The sequence below is a fragment of the Pinus tabuliformis genome, chromosome 8, assembly GCF_031772625.1.
Source record: "Pinus tabuliformis cultivar Carrire ecotype Pingquan chromosome 8, CPIR1, whole genome shotgun sequence".
NCBI lineage: Eukaryota > Viridiplantae > Streptophyta > Pinopsida > Pinales > Pinaceae > Pinus > Pinus tabuliformis.
Genome location: NC_142294.1, coordinates 911,939,821 through 911,959,416, shown reverse-complemented (window position 1 = coordinate 911,959,416; position 19,596 = coordinate 911,939,821). Strand labels below are relative to the sequence as shown.

The window sequence follows — 19,596 nt, the reverse complement described above, 5'->3', positions numbered from 1 at the left end:
AGTGATCCAGAGGCCTTGACGCAGAGGCTAATGCAGGGCCAGAAGGGCCATGCAGAAGTGACGCAGAGGCAGAGAGAGAGTCAAAAATCAAAGCAAAGGGTCAGTTTCAGCAGCCGGAAGTCAGCGAGTGAGACCAAGAGGCTGAGAGCAATGACTCTAGGCTTCTAATCAAATTCCCAGTTGGGTGATGCAGTGCCTGAAAGGATTGGCGCTGGGACAACGTAGAGGCAGCGCAAAGCTAGCACAGTCCCTGCCATGGGCATATCATCCAATAGCTAGAACAACCGGGACTTTTTTCAGTGATTGTGTGAGGTAAACTCACAAAGCTTTTGCCAATATTTCTTTATGTAACTGAATAACCCTGTGAGGTATTCAGTGATGTATTGAGATTTTGCCACTTCATAATAATAAAACCCTCAAAGTTGTTGCATTGTTTTCCCGCATTGGGTTTTTCCAGGGACTCTTTGTCCAAAAATCACTATGTCCTATGCCTTGTATTTTTCTTTCTTACTCAGTATTTTGTTTCCACATATATGTAAATTAAGTGAAGGTTGCAGATGTATTTACTTCGAAATTTACTGGAGAAGACAGTAAATAACTTGTATGATTTAATCAAGTAGGAGAAGTAACATCAGTTTGCTACAGTAGGGATTCAAGCTTAGGAATTTTCACATGGTATCAGAGTTAGTGAAGGTGAGACAAGAAGAGCAGAACCAGAAACCCCAGCGCTGAGCAGAAGGGGAAATCGAAATGCTACAGGAGGCAGCAAGTCAAAACCCCAAAGGGTTTGCACAGTTCTAGACAGAGGGTCAAAAATTCAAGGTAGTCTCTCTCCGAGTGAGTTGACGAAGAGAGAGATTCTAGTTCAAATTTTGTCGTGGCAGAGGGAGCAGTGTTGAGCCTCAGTGTGAGGAGCGGTTGGTGGATGCAGATTTTTCAGTAGGCAACTTTGTCGGGCTAAAAGGACATCAGAAGAAAGAAGCAGCGGAGCATAGTGAGGGAATACTTCCTCAGTGATTTCTTGCTGAGGAAATCAGTATTTCTCAATTGTTGGGCAGCAGCTTACCAACTTCATCACGGAGTGCATAAGTCAGGCCAGGAGCTACAGAGTAGTGAGAAAGAGGGAGTTATTTGACAGTTTTCGAAGGAGATGGCAACCAATGGCTTGAGGGATCAGGACAGATTGGACAAGGCTTCCAACTATGCCATATGGAAGGCTAGGATGACCTTCCTTCTAGAAGAGCATGCCCTCGATATGTAGGTTGACAATGTGGTGGTTGAACCTGCGGATGTAGATCTGCTAAAAAAGTACAAGGCTAAGATGGCTAAGGCGAAGAGGATGATCCTGGATGGAGTCAAGGATCATGTGGTGTGCCACGTTGCTAGAAAAGGCACTGCTAAGGAGATGTGAGATGCCTTGGCCACATTGTATCAGGGATCTTCCGAACAACGGAAGATGTACTTAGAGCAGAAATTGAGATCTGCTCAGATGCAGAAGGGAGAACGTGTGGATCCATTCCTCATGAAATTGAAGGAGACTCATGATGAGTTGTCGGCTGCAGGGCACACACCTCAAGATTCGGATCTAGTGAGACTGGCTCTAAATTCCATCTCAGATGAATGGCAAGTCTTTGTCCAGAGTATCCTAGGCAAAGAAGCATTACCAAATTGGGACGAGATGTGGGCAGCTCTGAAACAAGAAGAGCTGAGGAGAGACCTAATCAAGGTCAAACTTGACGGAAGCAGCAGAAGCAGTGGGTCAAAGCCCAAAGTAGAGGAGGAGGATAACACAGCCCTTGCATCGAAGGGACAGCAACGACAACGAAGATGAAAGAAGGATGTCTCCAGGGTGAAATGTTTCATATGCGGCGAGATGGGCCACTATGCATCCGAGTGTCCTTTGAAGAAAAAGGACAAGGATGAGAAGCACGATCGTAAGGTTGCAGTCACAAAAATTGAACAGGACGAGGAGTTCACCATGACAGCCAAGATACCTCCAGGAGGGAGGTGGGCTGATATAGAACTGTAGTTCGATAGAGCTACAGATGGGCAGGATACTTGAGGAGCCCACCCCTTGGATCATCACGTTGCTACGAGAGCCCGTGATTAGTAGTAGCAGAATGGAGGAATTTTCAGTTGATGCCATGGAGTGTTGATTCGACAGTTGCAGTAGTTAGTAGCTCCAGAACATGAGTGGAAAGGCAGCAGTGCGTGGAGGCACGGTGCAGAGCTTCAATAGCGCAGTGGCTTCAGAGGACAGCATAGGACTAGCAACAATCAAGATTTCAGCAACAAGGAGTAGCCACTGGATACTTGTCCAGTTTTGGGTGTTTTTAGTTGTTTCTCTCAGTAACTGAGTTGCAATACGGATGCAATGTTAGCAGTGGCAGTGCTAGCAGCATAGCAGATGCAGCACTTGAGAGTGAGCGACAGTACAGATGTAGCATTGGCAGTGGCAGTGGCAATGTCAAAGGCAACAGTACAGTGGCAGTAGCAGCACAGTGGTTGGTGAACAGTACGTCAGACATCAGCAGCGCAGAGATAATGCTTCAGAGTCAGAGCAATATGCAGAGAGGCAGTGTATTGCTAGAGCACATTCCTCACTAAGGGATTGTTGATTTGGGGTAGCATCGGATGTGCTTTAAGCCTCAAATTTTGGGGAGGCTTACGCATAGGTATTCCAAAGAACCCAAAAAGTGTTTTGGGAAATTCCAGCCATAAGTGATTTTATTAATAATTAATATTTTTATTGGGTTTCCTAAGTCTAAACTTCGGAAAATTAAAATATTAATGGGTATTAATCTAATCAGGGGTGAAAGTTCTAGAAAAAGCCATGGATCAAACCAAAACGATCTGAGCCTTTGATTAAAATGTAATCTAGGACATTGGTTGTCCAACAAGAAGATATAAGAAGGCATTTGAAGGTCATTCAGAAGACACACAGAGAGATAGGGAAAATCGATTTTTTGAAGTGAGAAGTTCTTAGCAGGAAAAATCGATTGAAGGAATCTCTTGCAGTTGAGGGGCAGGGTTAGCAACTTCCGGAGGGAGAGATTCTCAATGAGAGATACATCAGCAGAGAGAGTCAGTATGTGATTCAAAGGCCTTGACTCAGAGGCTGACGCAGGGCTAGAAGGGCCATGCAGAAGTGACGCAGAGGCAGAGAGAGAAAGTCGCAAATCAGAGCAAAGGGTCACTTTCAGCAACCGGAAGTCGAAGTGTGAGATCGGGAGGCTGAGAGCAGTGACTCTAGGCTTCTGATCGAATTCCCAGCTGGGTGACACAGTGCCTGAAAGGGTTGACGTTGGGACAGCATAGAGGCAGCGCAGAGCTAGCGCAGTGCCTGCTAGGGGCATCTCATCCAGTAGCCGGAACAACCGAGACTTTTCTCAGTGATTGTGTGAGGTAAACTCACAAAGCTTCTGCTAGTATTTCTCTCTGTAACTAAATAACCCTGTGAGGTATTCAGTGATGTATTCAGATTTTGCTACTGCATAATAATAAAACCCCCAGAGCTGCAGCACCGGTTTTCCCGAATTGGGTTTTTCTGGGGACTATTTGTCCAAAAATAATTACGTCCTATGTGTTGTATTTTTCTTTCTTGCTCAGTATTTTGTTTCTGCATATATGTAAATTAAGTGAAGGCTACAGATGTATTTGCTTCAAAATTTACTGTAGAAGACAGTAAATAACTTGTATGATTTAATCAAGTAGAAGAAGTAGCATTAGTTTGTTGCAGTAGGGATTCCAGCTTAGGAACTTTCACATCTCATTCTCGCATGATATGTAGATGATCTATTTCTAACAAGATCATCAAGGCGCGTAGAGGACAAGAAGAGGGACTTAGCAACAGAGTTCGAGATGAAGGATTATGGACTGATACATTATTTCCTAGGACTGGAGGTATGCCAACAGATGGGGAGATCTTCCTTGGGCAAGGGAGATATACTATGGAGATCCTAAAGAAATTCAAAATGCAGAACTGTAGACCCATGACTATGCCTATGATTACCAACTGGAGGAAGATAGATGCATCAGAGGACGTAGCAGTGGACCAAACCTTGTATAGGCAACTTATTGGTTCTCTTATGTATCTAGTCAACACAAGGTCAGAAATTTGTTTAGCGGCCAACACCCTCAGTCAATGCATGGTGGAACCGAAGGGAGTACATTGGACAGCAGCGAGACATACACTGCGATATCTATGACTTACTGTTGAGTATGGTTTGAGATTTACTCAAGATGATGATGTCAGATTGATGGGATATATAAATGCAGACTAGAAAGGTAGTGCAGTGGATCAGAAAAGCACCTTGGGGTGTTGTTTCAATATTGGATCAGTGGTCGTCCCTTGGTGTAGCAAGAAGCAAAAGTCAGCTGCACTGAGTTCTGCAAAGGCAGAATACATAACAGCAAGCATGGCTACATGTGAAGCTACTTAGATTCGAAACTTGCTAGTGGCACTATTTGGTCAAAGGATGGATTCCACTAGTATCTACTATGACAACCAGAGTTGCATCAAGCTCTCTAAGAATCCAGTCTTCCATGATAGGTTGAAACACATCGACATCAAATACCACTTCTTCAGAGATTGTGTACATAGTGGATCAGTTCGGCTACAGTATGTTTCCACAAATTTGCAGGTTCCAGTTATTCTGATGAATCCCTTGGGTAAGGCAAAGTTTGTCTTCTTCAGGGATAACTTGGGAGTAGTGGAGAACACCTTCCTCACTAGCAGGGAGTGTTAGTTTTTGTAACTCGAACAAGTGTTATAGTCTCTACTGGTGTCTATGAGGCTAAGGAACATAGGAGGATAATTACCTCCAAGACCCAAGAAAATTTTCTAAGGGAAATGTCTTAATTAGATTAATTAACCAATTTTTAATTATTTTCCCAAGTCTAATTTACGAAACGTGATTAATTAAATCAGATTAACTAAGACAAACTTGATTTTCTCTAGTGACTTCCAGAAAAGTCATGAGATGGAGCCAAGATGATATTAGCCATCGATTGGAGTTAGGTCGCAGTCATTTTTTCGTCAATGAGAGATTATAAGGGCAAGTCGATGGGGAATTTGGAGACACCATGAATTGCAGTGAGAGAAAGGGCACAGTGATATAGTGAGGAGGACACCAAGCAACGAGGAATCAAATGTGATTGAGTAGAATATTTCCGAAGAGAATCTCTTCATCACTTTCTTCCAGTTTTTGAGATCCATAGGGAGAAAATTTGCTAGTTTGATTTATCTACAAGAGGTCGAAATTATTCTGGTGCAAAAGGGTTTCTAGGAGGTCGAATTAGCATTCACACATTTGGGAGAAAGAGGCAGTTTTTGAGGTCGATTTCTTCTAGGGTAGGTCGTGAGGTCAAGTCGAGTTAGTTGTCAGAGAAGGCTAAGTGTGCCAGGATCTGTAGGGTCGAATTTCCTTCAACCATGGTCGTACATGTGAGGTTGTAGGCACTTGCAGAGAGAGGTTGAATTATTTTCGGAGGGCTTAGTTGTCTCGCAGAGGGAGACCGAGTCAAGGACGCTTGGGAGCAAGAGCAAAAGCGAGAAGTGGAAGCGGGGAGCAACATTTTCAAAAGCTCCAGGGTCAAGAGCGAAGTTTTATTTAATATATATTTTTATATATTTTGGTGCATATATGTCAACAAAAGCATGTAGAATGATGAATTAGATATAAAAAGCATAAAACATGGATTAAACCACATAACATCAATCATCTAGAAGTTATAATCTTCATCCACCACATGTCCACAAGTCGCAAGTTCTCATTTATATAGCATGTAAGGGTGCACATAACCAAAATAGCATTGAGTGCAATCCATCTTTGAACCGAAAATACATCAACAAATCGGCTCTAGATGGCCCCTAACATCCAAAAAATCATGCTACAACAAATACCTACATATCATCAAAATCATTGCCTATCTTGGGATCTTTGTCATTAATATCCCCCTCTAAGAAATTAACATCAGATAGAAAAAACATAGGATGTCGAGTCAAGATTTTGTTTGAGTGATGGGTACATTTTTAGTAGGGTCATGATAGAGGAGTTCAACAACCAATGTCACTAACATCAAGGTACATAGAGGGCTTGGTGCTCTTGAATAAATACAAGTTCCATACCCTAGTACATGACAAAATCCAATGGAAACATTGTAATCTCCCAAATCCTGAAATCCTGAAAAGCTGATAAGCCTATTGGAATTTGAGTGAGATCTACAATTTTGCTTTCTCCACATGAAATCCAATGAGGTTGGAACCACTCTCATACATCCTGAGTCATTCCATGGTAATGTTACAAATTTAAGTAAAAGGATGAAAATGAAATATAAAGGCGAATGTCAATTTTACTTTAAGAATTTAACATTACCATGAATTGCATATCAATACTAGGGCTATAGGCTTGAATATTGGGCTACCTACTCAAAAACTCTTGTTTCTTTGAAAAATATTGCGCTTACAACATCTTTGTGAAAATATTTTTCCGAAAAAGCCAAGGAGCAAATTTTTTTTGTGGGGGCGCGCTCCTGAAATTCGCTCATACTCTCAGGTCGCTCCCAATTCGTTCCCACTCAGAGCACACTACGGGAGCGGATTCGGGGGGGCGCTACCCCGCAACCTTGAGCCGAGTTCCTTCCAGGTATTTTTATGTGTCGGTAGCTGGAGAAGATAACTATTGGAGCTTTTCCAGTTTAGGGCAAGCAGTGGAAATTTTCAATCACAGATTTTGTTGAAGAATAATGATAAAATCCTCTTCTATTACATTGGTTTCCCCATACTGGGGTTTTTCCTGGAACTATTGTCCAAAAATATCGGTGTCTAAATTTTGTGTGTGCATTACTTTTCTTAGTCCATGTTATTATTTGTTTAGATTGTAGTAGTGATTTTATTTGTTATTTGTCGTAATTAATTTCTCAAGACAAATAATCTGCATAAGGTAGAAGAATAATTTCTAGTAACTGCAATTAAGGAACTTTCACAAAATCTCCCTTGAGACTAAGAAACAAAATCAATTAATATCTCAACTCTACCTTGAGACTAGGAAACTACAATGCTACATAGTTCTCACATTTGTATTAGTTTCATATTACAAATAGAAATAACAAATATTTGAGACCCAAGCTCCAAATTTAATTTTATCATTTTTCCCAAAACTTCAACAATCCATATCTTTCCCATACAAAGTCCTCTTGACCTCATTCAAACTGCGTTGGAGAGCTTCTTATGAGCTCTTCATTGTGTCGACAACTATGGCAGAAATTGAGACTGACTTCAATTGTCAATTGTGAAGATCCTCTTGGATCATAACTCCCCACAAAAAGAAAGTTTCAATCCACCAAAAGTCATGATTCATGATCATAATGGGTGGCTTTATTTTCTCTCTCTAGGAGGTTGATTTCTATATTCTCTTTGTTGCTCAACATTCTCAACAAAGACAAAAAAACTACATTGCATATTAAGTCATGTTATAACAAGTCATCACTTGCACAATTTTCCCTTCTCGGGGTCTTACATGCAACATACTTGGTTTACCAAAATTACAAATATTACCTTAATGACATCAATGACATAAGCTTGGATTTTCTCATCTAAGATGACTTCTCCATATTTCACACTTAATAAGCAATCTACCTCCACCCTTGCTCAAACAAAAGAAACAAAATAAATGATTTGGAGGTGCTACATAAGCATGCAAAACTTAACTATGAAAAAATGATATCCATCTCTTACCGATCCATTCTAATGGATGCTCCTCTTTGGGTTGCTCCCTCTTGATGGAATCTTCCTTGGATAGGAAGGCTTCTTTATTGGCTACCTCTTGGACTATTGGTACTTGAACAACTCTTTCATCGGCTACCTCTTCCTTGATAGTTGCTTGTACAACTCCCTTGCAATGCTTTGAACAAAGTTTTGAATGAAGCTTCCAAAACTTATCAACCCAATGACCACCCATTTTACAATGAATGAAGTAGTTTTTGCCCACTTTATTGGAGAGAAAATCTTTGTTTCCATTCTACATATCTTTATTTGGAGAGTGGCCTTTACATCTTGCCTCTTTCCTAGTCAACAAAATCTTCCTCTGCAAGGACTTCATACTCCAATAGTTAGCCACAAAATGGTTATTTAATCCACAAAATGGAGATGGATATGCGTACTATAAGTTTTGTGCTATAGGTCCATTTTTCTCATGATTGAAGAAAACAATGGAGTACTTACCATACCTTTTAGGGTTAATCTTCATGAAGTTTAACGAGGGGAACATGTTTTACCTCCGCTTTTGGGATGTTCATCTCTCTTTGGAGGTACACAAAAGCTGGAGATACAAGTTTTGGGTCTACCTGGGAATGTTCAGTTAGACTCGGGAGCACACGGGGACTGTGGCAGAACCGTGAGTAGAGCATGTACGGGAGCGCAATCTCACAAATTGGACCACATACAAAAGCATCCTAGTTCAAAATCCCAAAGCACACTAAATCTGGCGGACTTCGATTCCAAAATTTTGAGAGCACATTCTGGAGGATGGTCCTGCCCCAAGCTCCACAACATTGTTTGGGCAGGGGGGAGAGTTCCTAACCTCCTACAACCCTCGGTTGGACTAGCCCTACAAACAATGATCACCCCAATAGAACCAATGGTTTCTCTAAACCATATGTCCAAGCAGGGCCATCCTAAGCCATCCAATCCTATACAAGACGAGTCTTAATAGGTGTTGAAAACAGTAACTAGGTTTGATCTTCATTATGATGTAATTGTAGTCATGAAATTTTATATTCTTTATAAAGAAAGAGAAATTATATTTTATTTTGGGGTAAGGGTTTTGTTACCGCTCAAACTAGCAGGGGATCCCTAAAGGGCAAATGCTAGACCAAGGGCAACAAATGGAGACTTAACCCACTATCATCTCAGCTAAGGCTCCCTTCTATTTACGGACTTTCACCGATGAGAAGAGACCCGATATATTATGGAGTCACCGATGAAGGATAAATCAATGAATGGATATGAGTGACCCAAATAATCCCCTTCCCAGAAGAACTAGAAAGATAGAGCTTGCTTGCCTTCTAAGCAAGGTACAATGTCTTCTAGGGAAAGGAAGGGAGGATTTGAGGGTTAGGTTTATGGGATATGACTTATGAAGGAATTTTCCAACCCCTAAAATCCTTATTGAAATTGGTATCCTAGATGGTTCTTGAAGAATTGTCTTTTCCAAGGAACGGGACCAAATGGACCCAGTCTAGGGTAGGAGGAAAGAATATGGCAACCAATGATGTTCTTACGCTGGACAAGGGTGGGGAAAGGATCAAAGAACGAATTTTCACTTGAAGGTGATGAATTGATCCTAAAGGTACTAGCCTTCAGGATGTTAGGGCAAAGTTTAATCTCGGAGCTAGGGCTTGGCTTTTCTCCCAACTCCACCATCGGAATGGCTTCAAAATTGGAGGAGGCATTGAGGAGACACCATCGCATGAGATCCTAGGAGATTGAACTTTTTGGAGGGACAATTTGTCGGGAAAATGATGCCCTAGGTGACCCAACTTGGCTAGACCTAGGAAAAGGTGAAAAATATGTGATTTTAGGTGACCACCTCTTTGTAGATCAGTGCCTTAGTCTTGGGAGAATGCAGTCTATGATGAATATGAGTGAGGGCCTTTGGTTCTTGATCAAGGAGGCCTCAAGGCTACTTCACTAGCCCTCTAGGTCAAAGAGAAGCAAGCTTGCAGCTTTTTATACTTCAATGTGCAAAGGAGATGGCTTTATCAAGGTCAATTCGTTGATAGAATTACCCGTGGGAGATTTCGTTCACATTACATGGCCAATACATTGAGAGATGTTATAATAGAGACAAAATTCCACAATTTAAAGTAGTAACTGCATGCAGCAATTAGCCCTAAAAATAGTGAAATCCCAGTCCAATGTATATGACAAAGTAAGACAACAATAACATTAAAAGCATGTACTTACATGTAACAGAATATATCCAAGCATCCACAATTGACAAAAGAGAAGCTCCAAGATAAGATAGACCAATATCCACACATTAAAATTCATCCATAAAGCTCCAATTCATCCTCTAGAAAAAGTGTGAAATTCTAAAGAGAGAAAAGATGATGATGAGCAAATGAGCAAATGAGCTCATCTCACTTGTATTTATACACAACTTAAGAGTTCGAATTAGCATCCTTGGCCTACATAAGCCCCAAAAATAAAATAATGTTCTAATAATTCAATTTTTTGTCATAAGCCCACCAAACTAGCTCATAAATGAAAAAGTAAGCCTCTCAAGAAGTCAAATAATAATCTATGCATGTCGTAAGGCCCTCTAAGAGGCCTAATGAGGTCCATGGGTGCCACAATGAAGAATAGAACCCTCAAAAGCAATGGACAAAGGGTTGGCCCCTTGTAATAACCTGTGGTGTTCCAAATGACATGTGGTGGCACACAAGTTTCCTCATGGGTCTCCAAACAAATCAAAGATGCCTATTGATCACCTGCAATGGCTAGGATGATGATGTAGGTGGTGCCACATCATTATGCAAGACTTGAATCATCTGCCAAGTGTATGGTGCAAATCTGGGGCCAGTTCGGCATGATGGATCAAGTGCATCTTCCTCATCCAATAAGTGAACCACGAGCAATCTCTAAATGGCTGTGGGGATCCATGGAGTGTTGTCCACTGCTGTGGAGGCCCATGGCTCTCAAAGCACACCCTACATGTGTCAATGTAGCCCTCTGGAGGATTAGGACCCCGTATAAAAGACCAAACCCAAAATGGAGACCATATGCAATCCTGCATAAGATCCAATGCATCCCTTAGACTTCCAGTACAACAAGTCATTAGACAAATTGAATAAATGAGCTTACCAAATCATGGACCACAGTTGGGGACTTCATAATGGCCTACCCTTCCATAATGGGCTTCAAGATGTGCCAATGTCTCCTAAACTCCAAATGGGGTTAACGAAAAATCCTATTAGGTGGTTTCTACTTCTGAAGGGGATAATATAGTCAAGCTACATCCCTCAAAAGGTGGTGGCATGTGACAAATAGGTGAATGATGTAGGGGATGAGAAGGGCAGCCCTGAGTCACATGTTGGGGTACAAGGGTAGCTAGTAAGAGTGAAGCCCACACTTGGGTTTAAGACGTATAGGAGGGAGCAATCATTGTACATGAAATGCCCCGGCCTTGATTTTTCCACCCTTCTTCATATGTCTTTTGCCTTTTTATGATTTTCTTTGATTAATTGCTCGGGGCTCAAGGGATAAGAGCATGATGTATAAGATATAGCAGTGAATATCCCCTTTTAAAGTGGGGCAGTTCATTGCCCACCAGGGGTTGGGAAAATCATGAGTTCCTATATGATGAAAAAGGTTTATAGAACCTATAGGAACTAGGGTGATGGCCATGATTATGGGGTAGAGCTCATGTATTGGCTTTTGCCCACGTGCTAAATGTGTTTGTCTCGGCCATCTTTTGCATTTTGTGGTACATTTTCCTATTGAATGTGGCCATGTATGCTTTTATCTTTCTTTTTAGCTGTGTTAACCTCCAGGCTTCATTCCAAGCCATGACCCAAGGTGTGGGCAAGGGAAAGGGGCATGCTAACACTATGTGGACCTAGTGGAGGAATGTGGACCCAGGTGGGAGAAATGATAAATAGGGTAATAATAAATGGAAAGAGGGTAATATAAGCCAATAAGGGAGCTGGACCACGCAACCAAAATTGGGGCTTCCCATGAAATACCATCCCTAGATCCAAATGGTCAGCAAAGAGATCCCACAGCAGTAGAGTCCAGGGTTAATACCTAAAATGGGTCTAGGGGACAAGAGCACATACCTAGCCCATTCTTTCTGCCAAACCCCTCCATTAATCCATGCCCAGAAGTGTCCATGATAAGCAAACTAATACTCAATTTCCAAATGACAAGGCATACCTTTACATTCGAGAGGCCCGCTTTCAAAAATGCGATCATGGCAGATGGGCAACCGACCACATGGCTAGCTCAGGTGGCGAAGAAATGGCACAATGAGCTAGCCAGTGGTTGCAAGGGGTTGTTGGCTGCCGGCTGAGGACCATCTTGGAGAAAAAATTTCTCCTAGGGATATTTCTCACAAAATAGTGGGTAACAGGTTTTATACTCAAGTTTGAGTCAAAACCATATTCTTCGTGCTTTTAGGCCTTCTAGGTCTTTCTAGGATAAACAATAATATTGGTCATGTGTCACGATCCCATTTGGACTCATTGTAATGAAGAAAAATATTTACTTTATCATGTAAAATCCATGGATAAGCCCAAGACCAAGTCGGCCTAAGGGAGGGCTATTCAATTATCAAGAAAGGCTATAAATAGAAGGGAGCTCGACCTCATTTGGGCACTCATCTCAAGCAAGTTCGATCTACAATAGCGAAGGTGAAGAAGAGTAGCTAGAGGACAAAGAAGAGGAGCAGAAGTCAATTTTTCAAGGGTTATCTTTCTCTCTCTGTCCCAATTGGGTTTGTTAAGCTACCAGCTACAAGAAGCCGACATTCCAAAGTAGTTGCAGGAGGTCGAAGTTGCAAGGCCAAATTTTGTAACTGGGGTCCAAGTTGCAGTAGCAGTGTAGTAGTATCGAAGTACTGGATGTTGTCTCAAGGAAGATCTTGTTGGGGGCTGACTTGGGTCTTGGAGAGTTTGTTGGCTTAGGTCTTTGCGTCTTGGAAATCTAGAACGAACAAAGTTCGTTCTTCAAGTTAAATACTCCAGAAGACTTGGAATATGTAGATCTCCATTGAGGATACAAGAATATATATAAAATGTATGAATGAGAATGATACAAATGAGAGTGAAGGGCCTGCTTATATACCAAGCAGGTGTCCCTTTATGAACGGTCATGTTTCCTAAGACATGCCTCTTTGTTTAACAAATTATTATTTATTTACATATTATTATGATTATTATTTATTATCTATATTTTTTACGTTTACATAAATTATATTCATAACATTGCCTCCTTCTTCAAAAAGCTTTGTCCTCAAAGCTTGTTGATGAAAGGGCTTGATCTCCTTTTTCTGCTATGAATGTCTTCTGCTTGATCTCTTTTTCTACTACGAATGTCTTCTCGTCTCGGGACAGTCATCTTTGTCGATACAAGTTGATATGATCCTTGGAGTGATAAATAAAATTGTCACACAGAGAAAGGATCTGACCATCCTAAATTAATCTTTTGTGGAATCTTTTGAATACTAGAAACTTTTGATGAATCATTATAACTGCATTGAATTGTGCACATCTCTTTTTCTACTACGAATGTCTTCTCGTCTCGGGACAGTCATCTTTGTCGATACAAGTTGATATGATCCTTGGAGTGATATATAAAATTGTCGCACGTAGGAAGGATCTGACCATCCTAAATTAATCTTTTGTGGAATCTTTCGAATACTAGAAACTTTTGATGAATCATTATAACTGCATTGAATTGTGCGCACTTCAGTATCCTTCTGAATTTAAGCTTGTTGTTTTTGTTTTGAAAGATACAGATATGCAAATTGATTGGAATGTCTGCTTTCGTGATTCAGATGTAGATAAGGAGTTTGTCTTTCCCTTATCATGTGTGTGGCAATATTGAGACTTACTTTAGGTTCTGATGTCGTCGAGTTGGTTACAAAATATTCCCCTGGGTTTTCCATTGTTTCAACTGCAACTTCTGGGTACGTCCTTACTTCAGTTGGGTTTGGATTTCTCTAAATTGTGAGATTAATGGGATTTGTGTTTGTTTCCTTTTCTTCGACTTGGACTGTTACGTCTAAAGACTTTGATACTTCTTTCGTGAGTAATTCTTCTAACTTGTTTTTTAATGATTGTTTATCATCCTTAAGTTTCTTAATTTGAGTGACCCCCCCACAAAGCACATTATAATTTATTACATTATGATTAAACTATCCAATGTCAATGCATAAACTATAAGTCTCTAAATTTACATCACATTTACTCATGAATGATCACATAATGAAAATAGCAATATCCAAAATCAACATTTATTATATATCCAAATTTCAAAATCAGTGTTTATTATATATATGAGGCTGCAAGTACAATAAAGACAACGAGGCTGCAAGTACTATAAAGACTAAAGACTAATAGCCTTCAACCTTCATCCTCATCATCATAATCCTCATCAACAATAGAAGCAGAAGCATGCTCAACAATGGATAGTGGAGTTGAAGACGATGATTGGCCAATTCCAATTCTAGGTTCTCGGTCCTCAATATTCAGGGCAACAAGACAGAGCTCCAAATCAGGACTTTCTAGATCCACATCCCATTCTTTAGAAGGACCACTGATATATTTTGGACCCCTATGAGATGCAAGGCGAAGGTTGGTATTGTTTACAAAAAATACCATAATAAATATGAAAGAGTCAATAGTTATAAAAAGTACTAGAAACTAGAAAATACAAGTAAATATATTATCAACTACTTGACCCTCTTGCCACGAGAAATTTCTAATTTCTTGTCTCGTGCTTGATTGGGAGTCTCCTCCTGCATAGTCAAACAACCTTGGTGCTCTTGATTAAATACAAGTTCCATACCCTAGTACCCTAAGTGCTCTTTATTATTGAGAGTCTCCCTTGCATAGAGGGCTTGGTGCTCTTGATTAAATACAAGTTTCATACCCTAATACATGACAAAATCCAATGGAAACATTGCAATCCCCCCAATCCTGAATAAATGATAAGTCTGCTAGATTTTGAGTGAGATCTAAAATTCTACTTTCTCCAAATGAAATCCAATGAAGGCGAAACCACTCTCAAACATCCTGAGTCATTTCATGGTAATGTTAAAAATTTAACTAAAAGTGACATTCTCCTTTATTTAAGTAAAAGGATGAAAATGAAAGATAAAGGAAAATGTCACTTTTACTTTAAGAATTTAACATTACCATGAACTGCATATCAACACTAGGGCCATAGGCTTGAACATTAGGTTGCCCCACTCAAAAAAAATTGTTTCCAATCTTCAATAGCTCCCTCTATCACTCCTGAATTGGCAGGGAGTGCAAAACGAAAAATAAAAAAGAACCCTGAAAAAAACACCACTTAAAGGCTGAAATGTGGTTGTACGACTGGAAACGCATTTCAGGCAGCACTGGGCCACGTGAAACGTGGCAGCACGGCCTGAAACGCGTTTCCAAGTTGTACGCAAACATGTTTCCACGTTTCCTTATCGTTTCCGCCCAGAAACGACCTCTAGCCCAGCGTTTCCTACAACTTAGATATAATCTCTTTTTTCTTTAACGTTTAATATTTTTTTTGACATTTCTTTTTTATAAAATGGCCAAAGGCTTGTCGATAAATGGAGAATCTCCCACTATATAGAGAAACGCTTTGATTACGACAACAATCAAATTGACGACGAGTTGATGGCCAAAGACCAAGATCACCCAACGTGGATCTGATACCAATGTAACGAACAAAGTTTGTATACTCAGAGGAATGCTTTGATACCAATGTAACGAACAAAGTTTGTATACTCAAAGGAATGCTCTGATACCAAATGGAACGAACAAAGTTTGTTCTTCAAATTAAATACTCCAGAAAACTTGGAATATGTAGATCTCCATTGAGGATACAAGGATATATATAAAATGTACGAATGAGAATGATACAAATGAGAGTGAAGGGCCTGCTTAGATACCAAGAAGGTGTCCCTTTATGAACAGTCATGCCTCCTTAGACATGCCCCTTTGTTTAACTAATTATTATTTATTTACATATTATTATGATTATTATTTATTATCTATATTTATTACTTTTACATAAATTATATTCATAACAAAATCTCTTTTGTAAGCAGATTCTAAAGAAGAAGAGAAGCATTTTCCAAGTTTTCCCCTTGGAGAGGTTTTGCCCTGGCTTGGAGCCTATATCTTGTGTACTTTGTCTCTTTGTGATCTTCTTGTTTTTGGTAATTGCTTGATGAACAAAATTAAACAAGTAATAAAAAAACATCTAACATCACAAGTAATTATCAAGCTAAGGAAAATATCTTATAATATGCAAGTCTCCAGATTTTCCAACAAGAGGACCAGGCAAGGCTGACTATAATAGGCGTAGAATTCCATTATACATAGCCTACACATAGTCTACAAGCCTTTGACTACCATTCTCTGGGCATACAGTGGTTCTGCCAAAAATGAAAAATGCATGTATGTAACCCTGCTGAAAGAGGTGTAACAGGACCTTCATACATTCATTCAAATTTCATATCGTTGCATGCCTCTAGTGTTCCAGGGCCTACCCTCCAGGGAGCATTTATCAAGGCCAGGCTTCACTGATGATACTTAAACACATTGTGGTTAAGTACTTGTCGTCGCCTATTCTGGACTTGTCATGCTCCTCAAGAATGTTGCTTTTTTATTTGGTCCTCCTAGAGACATTCTTCTCAACAAAATCCATCAGAAAGTGGCTCTTTTAGATGATGTAGATTCCATATGTCCTTTCAAAATTAGAGGGGTTCGGCACTCAATCTGAGTGGTCACTTTGCATATTGTTTTGAAAATGCAGTTTGAGACACTGTTTAGCCACAGTCATTTCTGTATGGTTTTCTTTAATGACTTTTTGTTGAATGATTTTTCTATGCAATTTTAGAGTTAAAACTGCTCTCATTTAAAGAGATGTGCATAGCTGTTCTATTGAGGCACAGTGAGACCTTAAGGCTTTCTTTTAACCTTTAGGTAATTGTGAATGTTTGTACCCTTGTATTATATTTGTTGTTAAGTTATGGAACACTTTACGAAAATTGCAAGTTAGCTCAACAGGTTGTCACTAATGTTGCTGGAAATTTCGCTAGTTTTGTGCCAGCAAGTGCTCAATTCAAATCCCCCTACATTAGGCACACTAAGATATGCCAATAAACTTACTAGGGATGCCATCCATGAAGCATCCCTTGGGTTTCCCTGTGAGGTTTCCTTGGGAAGAAAGAGCAGTATTTTTCAAGAAATTAGTGTATTTTGTAAAGAAATTAAGTTCCTGAGTCAGCTTTTATTCCTCATCCTTACCAAGTCATTCTCAAAGTCTAGTCTGGCAACTATGTTTACTACAAGCATTAAATCATAAAACAGTAAAACATGTTCCGTGGACTTTGATGGCAACTTCCACAAAGATGATCATCCAGCAATCTAGCACCGATCATCCCATTTTAATTGGCAACTCCAAGGATTGTCAGTACACTTTGAAACTCAAAAGCAATTCTTAAACTGTAAAAAAAAAGAAAAAATATTAGGACATGCAAAAAAAAAACTAATGTTAAGAAAGATTGAATTCCATCTGAGCTAATACCTGAATATTGGGTGCAAGTAAACTGGGTTGGTCAGAGAAAAAGAGCACCATTCTTCCAATCTCTTGTTTGAGAAGAATTCTGCGTTCCCTATGTATACCTTCAGCACAACTGATTGCTTGATCATGCACATCACTGAGTTTAGCAAAACCAAACAGATGTGTAAGCAAGTGACAAAACAATAAAAATTCTAAATATTAGTACCTCATAAGTACACTTAATTGAATTATTCAAATGAAACAATAACCCAAAATATTCAATTCTGTATGCTATAGTAGCAACAATACACTTGTACCAAAAATTAACTGTATTTTAAACAGTTAACATGGACTTCCATATGCATGTTTATGATAGTATTCACAGTTATACCATGGCAGTTACTAGACCAGTTCAATTGTCAGGATACTGACATGTTGCATTCCATAAAAATTGTGCAATTGCAACCAGGATGATATCTGCAAACTATATGAGAAGTCTAAAAATGGACTTCTCCCAATACATCTAAAATAGACTAGAAAGGAAATTTATATAGGGAAACGAGGTAACATGGATTTAGTTTCTGAAGATGTTTGCGCAAGAGAGGGTTAGTATATTAATATCATAGTTTTGAAAAGCAATCTGTGTCAACTTGGACACAGTCAACTCGATGAAGTTGACTAAGGACCACTTCAACTCAACCTTTAGTTTGGTTTGGTGGGCTGGCTTGGTACTGAACTGGCCCTCACAGCTCAGTCTGTAAATACTTGGCCAAGTAGATCCACAACCCCCCCCCCCTCTCCAAACAGGGCCTCAATTTTTATTAGAAAACCAAAAAAAAACACTTAATCTCTAAACCCTAGAGAATTTTATAAGGAGACAACTCACCCCCCCTTCCCCCACTATTTGCCTCACACCTCTCTCATTGAGCATTTGTGAGCATATAGAGTTTTAGAGAAATGTTGAAATCTTGAAAAGCAGCTGTGCATCTTGAGTTTGGAGCTGGTTTGTCAACTGTCCTAGCCACGTATACCATATGTCATTAAAGTTTTCTACTTTGAACTTTCAGCCTGCTACCAGTTTGAACTTTGAAATTTGAAGCATGAACTTTGCATAATAAGAATTTAAAATAAGGTTTTCTATGTTGCATATTTAATTTTGCAGATTGGAATTTTACCATGGCCCCAAAAGCGAAAGACACTGCATGAATCCATACTGGTCTTATTGATGAGCAGATTTATTGCAAATATTGCAAAAAAATGCATAAAAAGGGGGTCGAGGAGGGGGAGGAGGGGAAGATTCGTAGGTTGATTGAACACTTGGCATGTATAAGAGGCCAACTTGCTCCATGCATGGCCCCATTAGAGGAGATTGGACAGATTAGACTGGAATTCCAAAATAAGCTTGAGTTTGAAATTTTTAATATTGTTGCAGTTACTGGTTATTATTCACCTATCTGAAATAGATTATTTGCCTTTTGCAAATTATAGGCGGCAAATACTTAATAAAACACAACTGCAACTTCATGAAAATTAAATCACATGAATTTCACATACAAAATAATAGACACCGATACTTTTGGACAAATGTCCCTGGAAAAAACCCAATGTGGAGAAAACCAGTTCTGCAGATGAGTATTTTATTATTCTTCAGCGATTCTGTAATTGAAAATTATTACAGCTATTTGCTGTAATTTAGCAAACCTCCAGAAAATTGTTTTCTTCTTTTGCTAGTCAATCTGACCTCCTAGAAGCAACCCAACCCTTTTGATTCACTTCAGCCCTCCTCTAGAAACCTGAACTAATCCACATGCGGCCCTGGCTAACTCGGCCTCTATTGGCAACTCACATTGGATGGGAAATTATCACGGCCTCCTCTGGAAATTTAACTTTCACTGAAGAACTCAGCTTCACCTATGCAAATCGATCACTCCAACAAATTTTATTTTGCTTTGGCAACACGACCTCACAAATCCAACTCACACTGTTGGGGAAACTCAGCCTTTGCAAATAAAATCGATCTCCCACTAATACTAAGAATCTCCTAGAACCCAATGGTGAACTACTGATAGAGGCGAAATACATCTTGCCTAGGCATCTCCATGACACCAAAGCCTACCCATCCAAATCTATCTCTGAACCTATGCAACAATAGAGAAACCCTGCCTCGCCATACGATGAAGGCCTCTGCGAACCCCCATGTGCCAACCCAAGAGTGAACTAGATCACTCTCTGCCATGACTCCACTCATCACAAGACAGAGCGACCTGTCAACCAACTGAATCCCTGCATCCCATAGTCGG

At 39.9% G+C, this 19,596-nt stretch overlaps 1 protein-coding gene across 2 annotated transcripts in view; it reads right to left on the bottom strand.

Annotated features, from left to right (window-relative positions):
- The window catches only part of GRL (transcription activator), a 380,056-nt gene that overhangs the window by 141,564 nt on the left and 218,896 nt on the right, over nucleotides 1–19,596 (bottom strand). For both annotated transcript variants that reach the window (XM_089373054.1, XM_089373053.1), the window contains one exon: nucleotides 17,321–17,453. In XM_089373054.1, coding sequence (XP_089229180.1) covers nucleotides 17,321–17,453 — 133 coding nt within the window. The remainder of the gene's footprint in view (nucleotides 1–17,320; nucleotides 17,454–19,596) is intronic.